Source organism: Sabethes cyaneus, chromosome 2 (assembly GCF_943734655.1).
Source record: "Sabethes cyaneus chromosome 2, idSabCyanKW18_F2, whole genome shotgun sequence".
Taxonomy (NCBI): domain Eukaryota; kingdom Metazoa; phylum Arthropoda; class Insecta; order Diptera; family Culicidae; genus Sabethes; species Sabethes cyaneus.
In genome coordinates, this window is record NC_071354.1 from 47,211,826 (window position 1) to 47,227,909 (window position 16,084).

Below are 16,084 nucleotides of genomic sequence, written 5' to 3' on the forward strand. Positions count from 1 at the left end.
TAACTCCCAAGAAACCTAATGAGTTGCTGCATCTGCGGCTACTACAGAGGTATCAGCGTGCTATATCTGGTCGAAATATTTGAAAACCTGGCTTCTAACAATGTCAATGTCAACGTGGGAAACGATTCCACTTTTACTAATGGTAGAGCGACCTACGCAAAACAAAAAACTGGCATATGTCTGATAAATCCAGTCCAAACATGTTCGGGGATGAACCAGATAGCGCGTCTGAATAACTTACACGTATTAATCATTGATGACAATGACGTAAAGACGGGTTCTATGAGAAAAAAAAACAAACCCATAATACAAATGACATTTTTCGGCTCGTCAGTTACAGAGAAAGACAAATTACAGACATTCGGAAGCACAACTGGCGATAATGGACGATGTTTTTGGATGGAATGTAAGATTCGAGCCGGTTAGCCAACGTGTTGATATCAAAATGCACAACTGCGACAGGTAACTGAAATGAATGCATAGAAACAAACCAGGTTAGGTTTCACACGTTTCACATGATGGTAGCAGCAACTGTGATGTGTCGAATCACGGAGTGAAAGCGAGATGCAGCAGTTGTGAAAAGAGACTTTGTCGCCATAAGAAGCAGTAAAAATGAAATCTATTTTTTCCCATGAACTCGTGAACTTTACTAAGTCGATTGAAACTAGCATCCTGGTTATTGAAGTAAGGCATTCTGTTTTGATCTGCAGAACTCCTCACATACGACGCACAGAATGCCTCTGCGAGCATTTAAACCCAGAGACTGCGAATAGTTTTGTTCATACGGATATTGTGCAATTGCAGAGTAAATTTGATACCGACAGTGGTAGTAGACATCGCTGGAAACACCATTTTAAGATACTCCTGAATGAGCTAAAGCAATCGGAAAAATTGGCTGCAACTGGATGGAGCTTCAGAAGATCGAACTGATTGTGGCCTTGTGGTTCTGCAGGTTTGGACTTAGGGTAGGAAAACAGCTGTAGGGGATCTCTTTTTCGACCTACAGGATTACAGTCATAGCACTGTAAATACAAAAGATAAAGCAGTGCTTCAGTCGCAAATATTGAAGGTACTAGCTAGCTCAAGTGTCCAATGGGTAAATTTTTGAATTTTGCTCGACTGAAGCAGTGCAATCAAATAGGCAATATCATAACATTGCAGCAGCCTTTCAAAACTTGTCCACTACAAGACGCGGTGCAGCAGTCCAGCAGTGTTCTAGCACCATGACAGAATGCCAGAATTATCAACAGTGCAATTAATAGGAAAACTTCATTGTTCTCGAACAAACACTCACCCATACATCCTCTCCTAATCGCGATTCGAACATGCAAGATGCGACTCACAACACAACCGGCCTTTCCTGAATCTTGTGGTCTCCCATGTATTTACGGCCAGCAGAAGCTTGTTGTTTATCAATTTACTCAGCCTGCTGATACCAACACTGGCAGCTTCCAAACGTAAACAACACAAAGATATCACACGGTCTTGATCTCTCGATAGACGAGAGCACGCGAGCGAAAGAGCAGCAGCGCAACCAAGGAGGCGCCACCACTGGCCGTCGGTTTTTATTCACACGTCCGTGTAAAGTAGACAGTCGGAGAAAATGCGATTCAACATCAGAGAGTACCCGTACACAGTTTCCTCTCGCTTTACTATAGAAATTAATTTAATGGTGGTTGGTGTATGCTTTGCCGTCAGTCACTGAAAATTTTCGCCTCATTCTGAAAGTGTCGGTTCGGTCGAGTGGACGGACGGTGGTTTGCGCTTTTCATCCACTGCTCTGGATGTTCGATTTTCCCATGTAACCATCAACGCTTCCTGACAATAGTTTGATGTGTCCAGCCAGTGTAGTGTAGATTTGTGTTTTCTGAAAAACAGTTGTGCGTTTTTCGGTAAAGGTCGCGACTGAAATAGAAATGCGTGGGTGGAAATGAAAATTTTCATTTATATTCAGTTCCTGACAAAAAGCGTGACAATGTAGGAACGTTTCGAATTAGTGAATTACTTTGTTTAGAAGGTAGCCACCAAAGAAAAGGGTTTGATAATTAGAATGATATCGATTTACTAAATCGATAATACTGCTCTATTGTTGTGTAGCATAGAGTAACACATCACTGTGCATATTTGCTTGCGTGCGGTTGAAAATTTGTGTTTTCTGTGTGAAAGAAAGAAAATGTCTTGATGCGCTGGCGTGAAAATTATCTTGCGGTCAATCTATCCATCGAAATACGCAGTGGGTGAAAACATTAACGAATTTGATCTCACCGAAGGTGCCGTATAGTTATCTAGCATTGGTTTATCTGATAAGCATTGATAAATATTTAACCAGTCGAAAGTACATGTATACCCAAAGATCACAGTCAAATCGCGAAACATTATCGACGAAAGCAAAACTGTAAATATTCTACGAAAATCGGAATCAGACTAAAAATAGCCTTTCCGAACTGACTCAATTCGTTTAATTTTTAATTATTTACCAGGTGCCGCAAATTTGCATGCACGTGATCTGGTTTAGACTTTGGTAAAATTTTTATGCAGCATTACGCAAATAAGGTTGCAAATGAAGCGAATGAGGTTTGTGATGTATCAGCGCAAATGCCGTACGGAGTGACGACAACTGGCTGAAGCTAGCGGAAAAGAGTAAAACAAAGCCAACGATATCACTGTAGTGAAGTGAAAAAAACGGTGTGTTTTACTGTGGTGCAATACAATTTACTGGATTGGGTCGGTCGTCGTTCCGATTCACCCTACCATCAGACTAACCAACGGACTAGCGACGGCGATTTTGATTGGCAGGGAGAGTTGCACTACGGAAAGCGTCCAATCACGTGTTCAGAATATTTCCCGGTGAAGCAGCTGTTGGAATCTTAACAGGCAGAGGACTAAACCATAATAACCACACCGCTGGCCATGGCTCTAAGTAATTCGCAGATCCAGAACATCGACGATGACGACGACGATGTAAGTATAACAATGCCAACTATTTCTTTTTCTGAGGTCCTTGAACGCTTAATGGTATTATTCATTTATAATGCAAGAGCTTCATTAGTGACTATTACCTGTACGTAGCAGAATTCTGAATGCTTGAATACGTATGAGTTATAATCTAGTGTTTTCATGGAATCAATAATGTTCTAGTCTAGAATATTAACAGAAAATTATACAGGTATATTAACCTAGTGCGTTGCGTTTGTTTGCAACTTGAATTATTTTCTTTAATTTTTAATATTTAATTTCTACTGTCAATTTGAAAAACAAAAATAATAAGCGCACATAATGTGTTCATAATGAACATAAAAATTGAAATCAAATAGAAAATACCAACACGGCGTTTTATGCATTTTTAGACTTTAATTTTGTACATATTCTCTAGAAGAATGAGTCATATTTGGCCGTAAATTTTCAGCCATATTAGGAAAAATTGTTCTTGATTGATGGACGAATATGCTTGAAACACTTTAGTAATGTTATCTTCTAGCTTAGAAACGTTGTAGATGCGATTGTTTTTCATTTTGATACGTCGGCATTATTAACATTATTATCAATCATTCTAAGCGATAAGAAACTTTGTATATAAATAATAGCTAGTACGGTACATTGAAGGAAATCGGAAAGAATTTTTAATAGTTCACCGAGTTCGTGTATTTAGGCGCACTAGTGACCGCCGATTTTTTTTAAAGGACATCGACGCCTTTCGTGAGGGTTGCTCCAAGACGAATCAGCTGTTTACCCTGCGTCAGTTACTAGACAAGTTGCAGGAGTACAGCTTGCAGAGTTATTCAGCATCTGCTTGTCGACTTTAGGGCAGCGTACGCTTCAGTCAAACGAAATGAGTTGTGGAAGATATTGCTGGAACATGGTTTTCCGACGAAACTAGTCTGGCTGATTCGTGTGAAGCTGCACGGGTAGTATTACGACGGATGAAGACAAGAAGTAAATCGGTGCAGATTCGTGCTCGTTCCTGCTGGTGTGACTGTATCGACAAAGATATATTATAAAGTATCCAATCTACAGACTGAATTCGAATCAAAATTAGATTTTTTGGAGATTGGATGAAGTGAATTCAAGTACGAAGTACGAGACTATTGTTAAGCTAGGCTGACCAGACGTCCCGGATTTGGATGGCTTGTCCCGGATTACTAAGCGTCCCGGATAGTGTACCGAATTGATTAATTTTTTAATCAGAATAGTTTCTAAGGATGAAATATAGGAAATTATGTTACATTGCAGGAAAAAAACCTACTGCTGACACCGCTCGTCAGCCGGTGCACACCCTTCTCTGTCACGGCCCCGGTCACCCGGCACTTCGAACTCCTCATCTGACCAATGTTACTGGTGACTGTTCTCTTCATCTTCAGCTTTTGCTTCATTATTCCCCAGTATTTCAATACTGCACGAACCCGGGGACAGTTTGGTGCAATCAGCTCTTTTGAGATGAACTGAAGTCCATTGTCTATTGTAGCATGCATGCTGAAGCAGGCTATCATGGGACTTAATGAAGGGCATAATCCGCTTAGTGAGGCACCTACCCCTGTGTATATCCGAATTCTTATCCGTCACAAAACAGTGGTTTCTACACGGATGCCAATGAAACAAATCCCTTGCCAAGTCATGACCTTTTATCACGATCCCCAATCCCCAAAACCAATCTAAAATCTGCCATAAACCCTGCCGCGTTTGGCTGAAATCGGTCTTCTCTGATGCTTATTCATCATCGAGACAGATACATGTATCGCGTTTCGTCAAATGTTGCGAATCGAGCGAGAAGTCAACCATGCCTGCACACACGCGAAAGAGTATGAGAAACATAACATTCAACGCTTACGCTGCACACGCAGGCATAAAAGAAACAGCCGCCGGTACTGTGTGCAGACATTCTGCTACCCACACACTCGCGCATGCACATACTCACCTCGATGCTACTGGTTTCGTCACCACCCGTCCGCGTAGCCCGCGAGACTGGATTCTAGCCTTTGTTTATTGTTTGAGGCTTCTGTTGAGCTCCCCACTTGCTCAGTAACACTTGTAGCCATTCCGAGGCGGATTCGCCGTCCAGTACAGCGGTTAGTATTCAGTGTGATGCTGAGATCAGCCTTGACTTTCCGAATGACCCTCAACCGCAGTTGACGATCAAGAGTTCAATTCGAACGTCTGGCCTGCGCCTTGCGGACAGCCATGAGAGTTTTCTTCCAAACCTCAATTGGATGGTCCTATACTTTGATTCATTTGATAGTACCGTCTCACCCGATCAAAATTTGACAAAGTCGTATATGGACATATGTAGAACTAGTTATAATATAAAATATTGCTGAACGAAGTTTTGTTGCTATCTTTGTCACTTAGTTACTAATGAGGTACTAGCATTGTAGCACCGTTACTACAAAAGATACAGCAAAACTGCGTTCAGCGAAATTTTAGATAATAACTAGTTCTACAAATATTCCATATACAACTTTGTCAAATTTTGGGCGGTTGAGACGGTATTGTTAAATGAATCAAAATTGATTCAAGGTGATCGAACCATCCCTGCTTCTCGGTCTTACAAGCTATCAGAGAAGTGAGTCCCGTTAAAGTAAAAGACCTTTCGATGAACAGCCATCATGGTTTTAAGACGCGTTCTCGACCTATCTTGGCAAACGATCGAAGATATCTACTGCTTTAAGTTTAATCTGCAAGATGACCTGAGATCGCTGATAGAAGGTGATACCCTGCCTACGAAAAGGATGATGCTGAACTCCGTAATGAAGGTCTACGATCCGTTGGGCCTGGTTGGCTTGCTAGTAATTCAAGGGAAGACTCTGCTGCCCCAGCTAGCATTTTCATATGTATATAATAGGTAAAAATCAGCATTACGTACATATATATATGCTAATAAGTCGTATTTGATGCGCAAAATTGGCATATGCGTGGTATTTTGGAGGCGATATACATGATGAGGAATAAACATACGCGTTTAATCGATATAAGTAATTATATACGATAATATCCGATTAAGCCCGACCCGCTCCGTCCTGCTATACGATTCTGTTCTGAATATCGTATGTATGTCAGCTATTACCATTATATAAGACTGAAAATCAACTTGAACGGACTTTCTTAAGCTTTAGCTACGTTTCCGGATTTGTAAAGAGTTATTTACGATAATTTTCGGTTATTGTTGTACGATTTGGTGCTGGCTGGGGCAGTGAGCAAGCCTACTATGCAGCAGTGTACTTCCGTGTTCGTGACTGAGGACAAATTCGATGCACCCTGGTTTCCTCCAAGATGAAGATAGCTCCACTATAACAAACGTCAGTTCCTGGACTGGAATTGCAGCCAGCCCTGATTGATGTTCGTTTACACAAGACAATCGAAGAAGGATACTCGGTACAGGTCAAATGCACATGCTTTTAGAGCGATTCTAGCATCGCAATCTCGTGGATCAAGTCGACTACTCACCGATATCGTCAGTACGTGGCGTTTAGATTCAACGAGATCCTATCCCTGTCAAACCTCGACGAATGGCAAGGGCTGGGAACGATAATAAATGTCGCCGATGAAATTATGAAATGGAGTAAAGGTCCGAATTGCAAGCCCGACAGCCGATAAATGCGTGGACCCGCCTTTCTGTACCACCGATTGGCCAGAGGACAAGTTCACGACAGTGAGTGGCCCTGAAGAAGAGCTGTGACCATCGTCCGAAGCATGGCGGGTGTTTACCAGTTCGCTGATGGGAAGTTGTTGCAAGGAATCGGAAAACGACCGATGATCGATGAAGACAATATCAGCTGTGATGAATTGCAGAACGCAGAAGAGTGTCTTTGCCGGATTGCACAATCAGAATGTTATGCGGACGAGGTAGCTACGATGAAACGCAATGTACGCTTACCACCAAAGTATCGAAAAGCTTTAAGTCATAGTGGTGTGTGAAGTACGTGACGCCGTGAAGTACGATGATCTTGCCCAAGCGTTATCCGAACGCCAACTTGCTGTTGAACTGGTATCAATTTTCGTCACAGCAACTTTGAAACAGTGACGAACGAAATACGTCAGCAGTTCTTCATCACGAGTTTCTAAGCACAGATTCGGTCATTGGAAAAGCGCTGTCAGTGTTGTCGCGTGTACAAGGCCACGCAGTCCCGTTCCTTGGTTCCGTGCCACCCCTTTCGTTCGACCCTTCACTTTCGTAGGCATCGATTACTGTCGGCCATACCTAGTCAAGGTCGGTTGTAGTATCTGTAGCCAAATTTTCCGAAAGGATCAATGCGGCAACCTCGTTGCGAATACCAGCTCGCTATCGTCGCGGTGACTTGGAAACTCCGAATAAACCGACTGGCATTAGACTCGTTGAAAACCAGGATGCCATTCGTGTTGTTTCACTGGTGAGAAAGGGGGCCGACCTTCAATCGCTCAACTTCATTTCCTTCATTCTCCTGGCGTACAACCCTGATACTTGGCCACGGGGGAATGTATTCAGGGAATTCGACGATGCTCGAGTGAACTCAGCGGTATGACTGCCCTCTATCACCCCCACTCCTCCCGCTATTCCATTAGTTGAATCCCACGATGACTGGTTCATCATTTGTCATTGGAGTGAACTCCAGTTCCTTTAGGACTCCCTTCGACTGCAGATCTGCCGCAGACGTCTGCAGCAGACGGACCATAGTCACAGCGACGATATTAGACTCTTACGAGTTCCCACCAGCCGACTTTTGTCAACTCGACGTTACTGCCATTTTCAGACGACCGCTTATTTCATCAAATAGCATGACACTGGCCTTCACCTCGGAAGTACCGATGATGACAAAGTTCGAGTTCTTCGCGCAGTTGGAGCGTGAATACGACCACTGCCCAAGACATGATGTCAAAATTATCATCGGGGACTGTAATGCTCAGGTTGGTCAGGAGAAGGAATTCAAACTGATGATTGGACGGTTCAGCGCTCACCCGCAATTTGCGGGCCGCAAATGAACGAAAACGGCCTAAGACTTGTCGACTTCGCCGCCTCCAAGAACATGGCCATACGTAGTACGTTCTTCCAGCATAACCTCTACCGTCCGTCGGTACACCTGGAGATCACCCAACCAGACAGAATCACAAATCGACCACATTCTGATAGATGGTCGGCACTTTTCAGACATTATCGACGTCAGAAACTATCCGGGCGCTAACATTGATTCGGATCACTACCTAGTGATGGAAAGGATACGTCAAAAACTATCTGTTGTGAACACCATACGATGCCGGTGCCCGCCACGGTATAATCTAGCGCGACTGAAGCAACCAGAGGTCGCCGAAAACTACGCGTTATCTCTCGAAACCGCGCTGCCGGAAGAGGGTAAGCTGGATGAAGCCCCTCTTGAGGACTGTTGGAATGCCGTGAAAACAGCCATTAACAGCGTAGCGGAAAACGTCCTAGGCCGTGTGGCACCGAATGGACGTAACGACGTCCGTCTGACGAGGAATGCCAGCAGATATTGGCTGAGAAGAACGCAGCGCGGGTACAAATGCTGCGTAGAGCCACCCGTCAGAACGTGGAGCGGAGGCAGCAAACCCGACTCTTCAAGGAGAAAAAGCGCCACCAAGAGGAGAAGGAGTGCGAAGAACTCGAACAGCTGTACCGCTTTCACGACACACGGAAGTTCTATCAGAAACTCAACGGATCTCGCAAAGGCTTCGTGCCGCGGGCCGAAATGTGCAGAGATAAAGATGGAGGTATCTTGACTGATGACCGTGCGGTGATCGAAAGGTGGAAGCAGCACTACGATGAACACCTGAATGGCGTGCAGGCGGAAGACCATGATAGCGGAGGAAGTGACCACATTGGTGTAGCAAGCAACGACGATGTGCCACCCCCATCGATAAGGGAAGTTAAAGAAGCCATCCAGCGGCTGAAGAACAAAAAAGCAGCGGGAAAGGATGGCATTGGAGCGGAACTTATTAAAATGGACCTGGACAAGTTAGCCGGTTGTCTGCATCAACCGATTTGGGATACGGAACGACTACCGGAGGAGTGGAAAGACGGGGTTATCTGCCCTATCTACAAGAAAGGTGATAAGCTGGATTGTGAGAACTACCGAGCAATCACTATCCTGAATGCCGCCTACAAAGTGCTGTCCCAAGTCATCTTTCATTGACTATCGCCAATAGCCAATAGATTTGTGGGAAGTTACCAGGCCGGTTTCATGGAGGGTCGGTCTACAACGGACCAAATCTTCACCCTGCGGCAGATCCTCCAGAAGTGCCGCGAATTCCGAGTCCCCACGCACCACCTGTTCATCGATTTCAAAGCCGCGTATGATAACGTAAACCGACAAGAGCTATGGAAAATTTTGGACGAAAACGGCTTTCCGGGTAAGCTTACTAGACTTATCATGGCTACGATGGATGGGATCCAGTGCTGTGTAAGAATCTCGGGTGGATTATCGGACCCATCTCTGCCGCATTTCTACACCTCGCTTTTGGGCAGTACTTCAAGTCAGTTAAGCTTAAGCTTATCATCCGGTCCGGGACGCCTGCCACAACGCGATATGGAAACTCGGATCCGCCTAGCTCAGTCGAGCCCGCCGTAGACACCGAATTACAATGGCAATTGACTCGTTCCTGCCGACCAAGCCATTCCGACCCTGAGTATAGTACTGGTGAAGGGGTTTTCCAAACAGCCCTCCATGGCAGGTATCCTGTCAGCAACGGTATCTATCGATCTGACGAATTCTCAATTCCCAGGACGTCAACCGTAACATGTATCGCCGCATCCGCTACGTCGACCTGGTATACTATCAAAACGTTAGAGGAATGAACAGCTCTCTCGCCGAGTACCAGTTAGCCTTTGGCGATTGTTGTTATGACGCATACTCCGTTCCCCCCCAAGATCAGTCACGTTCAAATAGTTGTAAAGTACTGAAGATGGTGTTTTTTAGCTGTTCGCTCAGGTTTCAAGTCCCGCACAGTTAATCCCCCAAACAGTTCGGCAGTTGAACAATTATGGGTCGCTATGACCACTGTTGATACAATAGTCTATTTCTCGAGCTAACGACGAAGACCTGATGGGCAATTATCTCGAAGCAATCAACTGGGTTGTGTCGCAAGTGAAGCCTAGAGATAAAATTGTTATTTTGGGTGATTTCAACTTAAGTGCGATCTCTTGGCAGCGTAATTTCCACTGTTTTCTTTTCCCGATCGCCTCTCGATCGTCCATCAGCATAGCCCCGTGAAAACTGCTTGATATATAGAACACCGCGGGACTTAGATAGATGAATGGAATCCGTCGGGATAACGGAACAAACATCATTGAAGTAAATGAAGAAAAGCAGTGGTCCTAAATTGCTTCACTGTGAAACGAATGGTACTGGGTACAGAAATTAAACGATTCGGTAGACCCTAGCTTTACTGATAGGATGTGGTTCGTCAGGTATGTCTGCAGCAAGCAGATGATTTCATGATTTTATTCATGGTATCGAAATCGGATTTCCTTCCGTGCCCCAAGGCGATGTTTGCAAATTTTATAGTAAAACATTTTTTGACTACCTAATACTTAACAAAATATTTCAACAAAGATTTCCATTATATTTTGTGACCTTTGTATCAGAACCTACTGCTTTTAAAAATAATTGAGGACAAATGACGAAAATTTTAATATTTTATCAATAACTATAACACGTGTAGGCTCCATCCGGCTTACTAATCAAAAGCTATCACTGATCGCTGGCTATGATTAGCACCAGTGTCGATTTATTTCAATCCTATGGGACATTCAATTATGGCCTGCCGATCATCTGTCTCTGCCATATATTGTATGTGATATACAACAATAGCATTGTTTATGCAACTATGTTGTCATAATCTATAGCGGCAAACATAACCGGAAGCATGTCGTCGTAGTGTTGTTGAATTATAATACGTATCACGTCTCGTGCTGAAACACTAAAACGATTTGGTTGACAAGCAAATACAGATTGCAAAGTGCAAATAAAAGACCGGCAGGAATGGATTGAAAATGTTCAACCGCGGCAGCTGTCCTCACACTTCGACGAATTTGCTTGCTTTCGCTTTGTCCGGCGGCCCAGAGCGGCGTGCGGTTAGTAACTGTTGTTGAGTGTTGTAAATGTATGATTTCACTGTGTACACGATCCGGTCGAAAGTGGAAAGTTCATTATATGAGCCTGACGATATTCACGGGAAGCAATCCGTCATCACTTGTTCACTATAAACAGGAATGGAAACGTGAGAGGGAGTAATTGACGTAGGTAGGTACCAACCGTTTTGGGTATTCCCACCTCTTGTACATGTGCGGTTCGCGCGTTAAACAGTTTAAGTTACTGTAGGTTAACGCAATTATCGCCACGATCAATGCATGCAAATGTAGCAAAATGTCCAATCACTGTGAGAATTTAACTTTGCCTTCGCTGGAGAAACAACATATCAGAGTATTGTGCTTGCCGTTTACAAGATCAAGTAGACTTGTTGATCTTTTGAAAGCTAATGAAAACGTAATTGCGGAAACGCTTTAATCACCGGCAATGAATGAATACATGCGCCCTACACGATCGGTTCGTATCAAATAACCGGCTGATATTGTTAGATCCTTCATGTAACCTTTCATTACAGGTTCTCCGAAAGCACAAACAATAAACCGTACATATGTAGATTGCTGTTCCGTTCCCCGGGTCTCGCCGTCCGATTCGACCGACCGACCGACCGTACGCAGGCCTAATTGCTCTTATTAATTTCAATGATGGTAAAAACTGGTTATCAAAATGCTGATGAATCGCAGTATTTGCTGCCCAATAAATGGCCACCATTCCATATCGAACGTGCAAATGTAAATAAAATAAATGTTGATGATAAGGCACACATTTGCAATGCTGCAGCAGACACTTAACGGGCGCGGACGTTGGAATTAGCTATTCGTCAAAGTCGTTTTGCTTGTTTGTTTACACGATTGCAGTCATCGATGTCATGATGACCGTGTCCCGGACAATTTTTCGTCGGATGAATATTTATCCGGATTGAGTTTGACCGTCTTGTTTGGATTTCTAATTAGTCATATTATTCACAAGAGTTCTAGCGTGTTTTGCAATATTCCTTCTCAATATACTTCAAACCGAATCATATTTTTATCAGCACGTTACTAACTACGTATCAGTCGAGATGTGAGTATTACGTGTCAAGTTCTAATCTAAAAAAATACGTAACGAATGCAAACGGAATGCAACCAGACGCGGTAACGTTTGCATTTTAGTGCTCTATTTGCTCTTTATAGGTGGAGCTGTGCGCATCGTTGCAATGATCGTTAAAATAATCGGCTTATGAAATGCTAAAATTGCATTGAAGTAGTTTTTACCGTTTACAATAAACGGTCCATGGCTTAAAAATGCGTAACTATGCAGCCCATGTAACTTACTTTCACTGCCGTACCTTTTCTTTAATTTAATTTAAATTAATTTTAATTTAAATCAAAGTACCTAATTTCTGTGATCCAGAAGCCAGCAGTTTTTATTTGATCTGCTAATATTTCAGCGATAAGTAAATTAATGGCGTAAAAATAGTTTCAGTTTCAAATTTAATTTCAAGTCCACTTATAAATTCAGTCCAAATTTAAGTCTAATTTTAAGATCAATTTTAACAAGGGCAATTTAAGTTTAATTTATATCCAATTTCAACTCTAATTTTATTCCATTGCCAAGTCAAATTTCAACTTTGATTTTAAGTCCAACTTCAAGTGCAATTTCAAAACCGATTTCATGTTCAACTTCAAATCCACTTTCAAGTGCAAATTTAGTGAAAAGAAATAGTTAGTTCACAAAATCACAACTTGTAAATTGTGATACATGTCTTTCTCTTGAAATTGCAAAAGTATCAAGTAAGTTATTGTTGATTTGAGTAAGTACCAGTAAAAGACGGCTGTAATGTTAAATATTTATCTGTAACAGATACATAGCCTGTTAAAGGTTTAGTTTACAGGGTTTTGGTAATAATGAACTATGCATCCACTGTGTTTGATTCCTCTCAATAAAGTAAATAAATACCCATTGGCGGAATTAGCACTCATTTCTAGTGGGGCTACAGCCCCCGGCATTTTTCTTCGACCATTTTATTTGATCGGTCAGCTTCATCTTTCTAGGGGGGAAATTGAAATTTCGCAAATATATTCGGAGAATTAAAGCCTTGCGTTTGATTTTAAAATAAAGGGTGTCCTACATCAAATTGCAACACGGTAGAGACGCTGTAGAAAATTACCCATTGGGTATTTTCTCTTGAAAATTGGAGTATAAGTGGTTTAGAGTGTATTGTTTACACTGTATTTTATCGCGGTCAGTTTTTCGAAAACTGGAAAAAATTTCGACACCCGAAAAGCAACGCCGCGAATTTATTTTGCGCAAGCACCTGGAAAATTCTCAATCCTCTCATCATGGATGCTGAGATTAACGTCAAGGCGGACTTTCGGCAGCTTCCGGGGCTACTGTACTTCACTGCCCAGCATAAGTTTGATGTTCCGGAGGAAGTAAGGATGCAGAAACTTTCAAAGTTTGCCAAGAAATACATGATTTGGCAAGCGATCTGCTCAAGTGGCAAATGGAGTGCGCCGTTCGTGCCTACCGGGACTGTAAACGGGCAGATTTTCTTCAAGGAGTGTCTACAGAAGCGTCTGCTTCCTCTATTGAAGCAATACGAGGATCCTACCATCTTCTGGCCGGATCTAACTTCGTGTCACTATTTAACGGATATCCTGGAGTGGTACGAAGCCAACGGGGTTACTTTCGTACCCAAGGACATGAAATTCCCCAACGCACCGGAACTAAGGCCCAATTAAAAATACTAGTCTATTATGAATCAGACACTACGGAAGCATCCTAAGGAGGTCAAATCTGAGGAAGACATGAAGAAAAAGTAAGTATTCGTATTTCGTACAGAAGAACCTGCAGCGAGATGTTGCACAAAATTTGAATGGAGTTAAGCGTAATATGCTAGCATACGGTTATGGTATAAGTTGAATGAAATAAATACGCCAAAAGCTTACTAATGGGTTATATTTTATTGTCTGAAGGTTTGAAAAGGATCGGTCAAGTAGGTAACTTTCTACAGCGTTTCTTCCTTGATGCATTTTGATGTGGGACACCCTTTAATTGAAACTAAACACATTATCTTGGTTAAAATCGTTATAAATTGTTGTGAATTTCAATGTGTTAAAAACGATTGCTCATAACTTTTAAATTAAATGTTGAATCAAAAAACAATTCAATAGTGATAAATAGGACTATGACAACCGTTTAGTTAGCTTCGAGGATCGAGGTAAGATGCTGGTCCAACAAGCCAACCATCGACCATCGTATGTTCGATTCTTGGCTGGGCGGTGCTGCTAGAGTCAATAGGAATATTGCAATAGCCCCGTAATTGCACTGTACTCTAATAACCGACGGCGAAGTCTATCGATAAAAGTAGATCAAGTTCAAGTCTGAAAGACGTTTATAATCCAAGACTTTGCTAAGGCTATATTATCTTTCCAATAAGACTAATAGCGTATAAATCGATTTGACCATCTCTGAGAAACATTAGACTAATTGAGACCTAGTCAAAACATATTTTTAAGCATAACTTTTGAATCGTATGTTCCATTGCAATGAAACTTTGCATAAAACTTGACCTTTTATTTGATGCTAAAATGATTGAAATCGGTTGAGTTTCGGAGAAAATCGTGTCATGTTGTTTTCATATTTTTACTTACAACTTCGTCCGGTCGGCTTTGAGGTACAACGGAAGTGTCGTCGTATGCTCGAATCTCGGCTTGGAGAGGCTGTAATAGTCAATAGGATCGTAACGCTAGCCCCGAAATCGTCCTGTACTCTGTTAAATAATAACTGGCTGTCTGTTAAATCTGTCTGTTAAATAATAACAGAAAGTCAAGTTTTGAATACGGAAATGTAGCACCTAGGCTTTACTTTGCTTACTTATAGCTTTGAAAGTAAATGTCGGACTGCGCAATAATTCAATGAAACTTGCCAAACCGCAATAAATCTGTTAGTTTTATAGAGCTATTAAAACGGTAACACCCTCACCAAACAGTTTTTTTTGCTGCTATCAAGAAGAATACCAAAGTTCCAAAATCATTTTTTTTATGCGAAGCCATATTGCCATATTCTAGTATTTTGTTTTAGCTCGCAAACAACAATTCATGCAAAACACTTTGCAGAAAAAAAGTTATTATCATTCGGGTTTCCTGGCAGAGGAAGCAACTAAAACGATTTTGCTAGAAATTGAGATTGACTAACTGAATATTTTCAATTTTTTAAAACAACCAGTTTTCGAAAATTGCAAAATTTTAGTGGCCCGCTGATTTTATCGACCTGTCATATCAATATTGTTCAGAATGATCTGTCAGTAAAACCTAAACTTTTCTGCTCACGGATATACTTTCAAGTTGACAAAGCTAGTGAACTTATTTAGCTTTTGCCAGAAAAGCAAAGAGCGAAAAGCTTTTTTAAATTAGGGCATTGGCTGTCAAGCAGCGAAAGTTTAACCGGTTTTATTGCTGCTTTCAGTAGAGATACGTGATACGACTACTTGAGCTTATAACCTGATTCTTATAGCGGTTATGAAACCATTCTGAGGAGTGGGTCACTTGATCAGAAAGCAGTTTTATAGCGGTTATCAGAAAGTTCTGGTGGAGCTTATAGTTTTATTAGCGGTTTTATGAAATTGGTCATGAAAACCACTATACGAACGTAATAAAACTTGAAATTGTTACTTGGGCGCGCGGGGTAATAATTGGACAAAGTGGAAAAACGCGAAAAAGAAAAAGAGGCTAAACTGGCATGAAAAAAATAATAACGAAAGAAAATCGTGACACAATGGGAGGGAAAGCGGTACATGAAACGAGAAAAAAATGGAAAAGAAGAAAACGGGAGAAAAATGGCAAAATGAGGCAAAAAGAGGAAACTGGACAAAAAAGAGGAAGAAAAATGAAAAATTATGAAGCAAACGAAGAAAACAAAAAAAAGAGCAGAGAAGGAGAAAATAAAACTAAAAAGAAAAAACTAGATAGAAAAAGAGAAAATTAAATAGCAGGAAAACTGACAGCCGAGAATAGAAAACGGGCAAACTGGCT

The 16,084-nt window shown here is 41.8% G+C and overlaps 1 protein-coding gene across 1 annotated transcript in view; it reads left to right on the forward strand.

Annotated features, from left to right (window-relative positions):
- The first annotated feature begins 1,705 nt into the window (after positions 1-1,705).
- The window catches only part of LOC128734269 (tetratricopeptide repeat protein 39B-like), a 29,717-nt gene continuing 15,338 nt past the window's right edge, over positions 1,706-16,084 (forward strand). Inside the window, exon 1 of the mRNA XM_053828354.1 lies at positions 1,706-2,961. Within this exon, the coding sequence (XP_053684329.1) occupies positions 2,911-2,961 (51 nt within the window). The 5' untranslated portion in view covers positions 1,706-2,910. The remainder of the gene's footprint in view (positions 2,962-16,084) is intronic.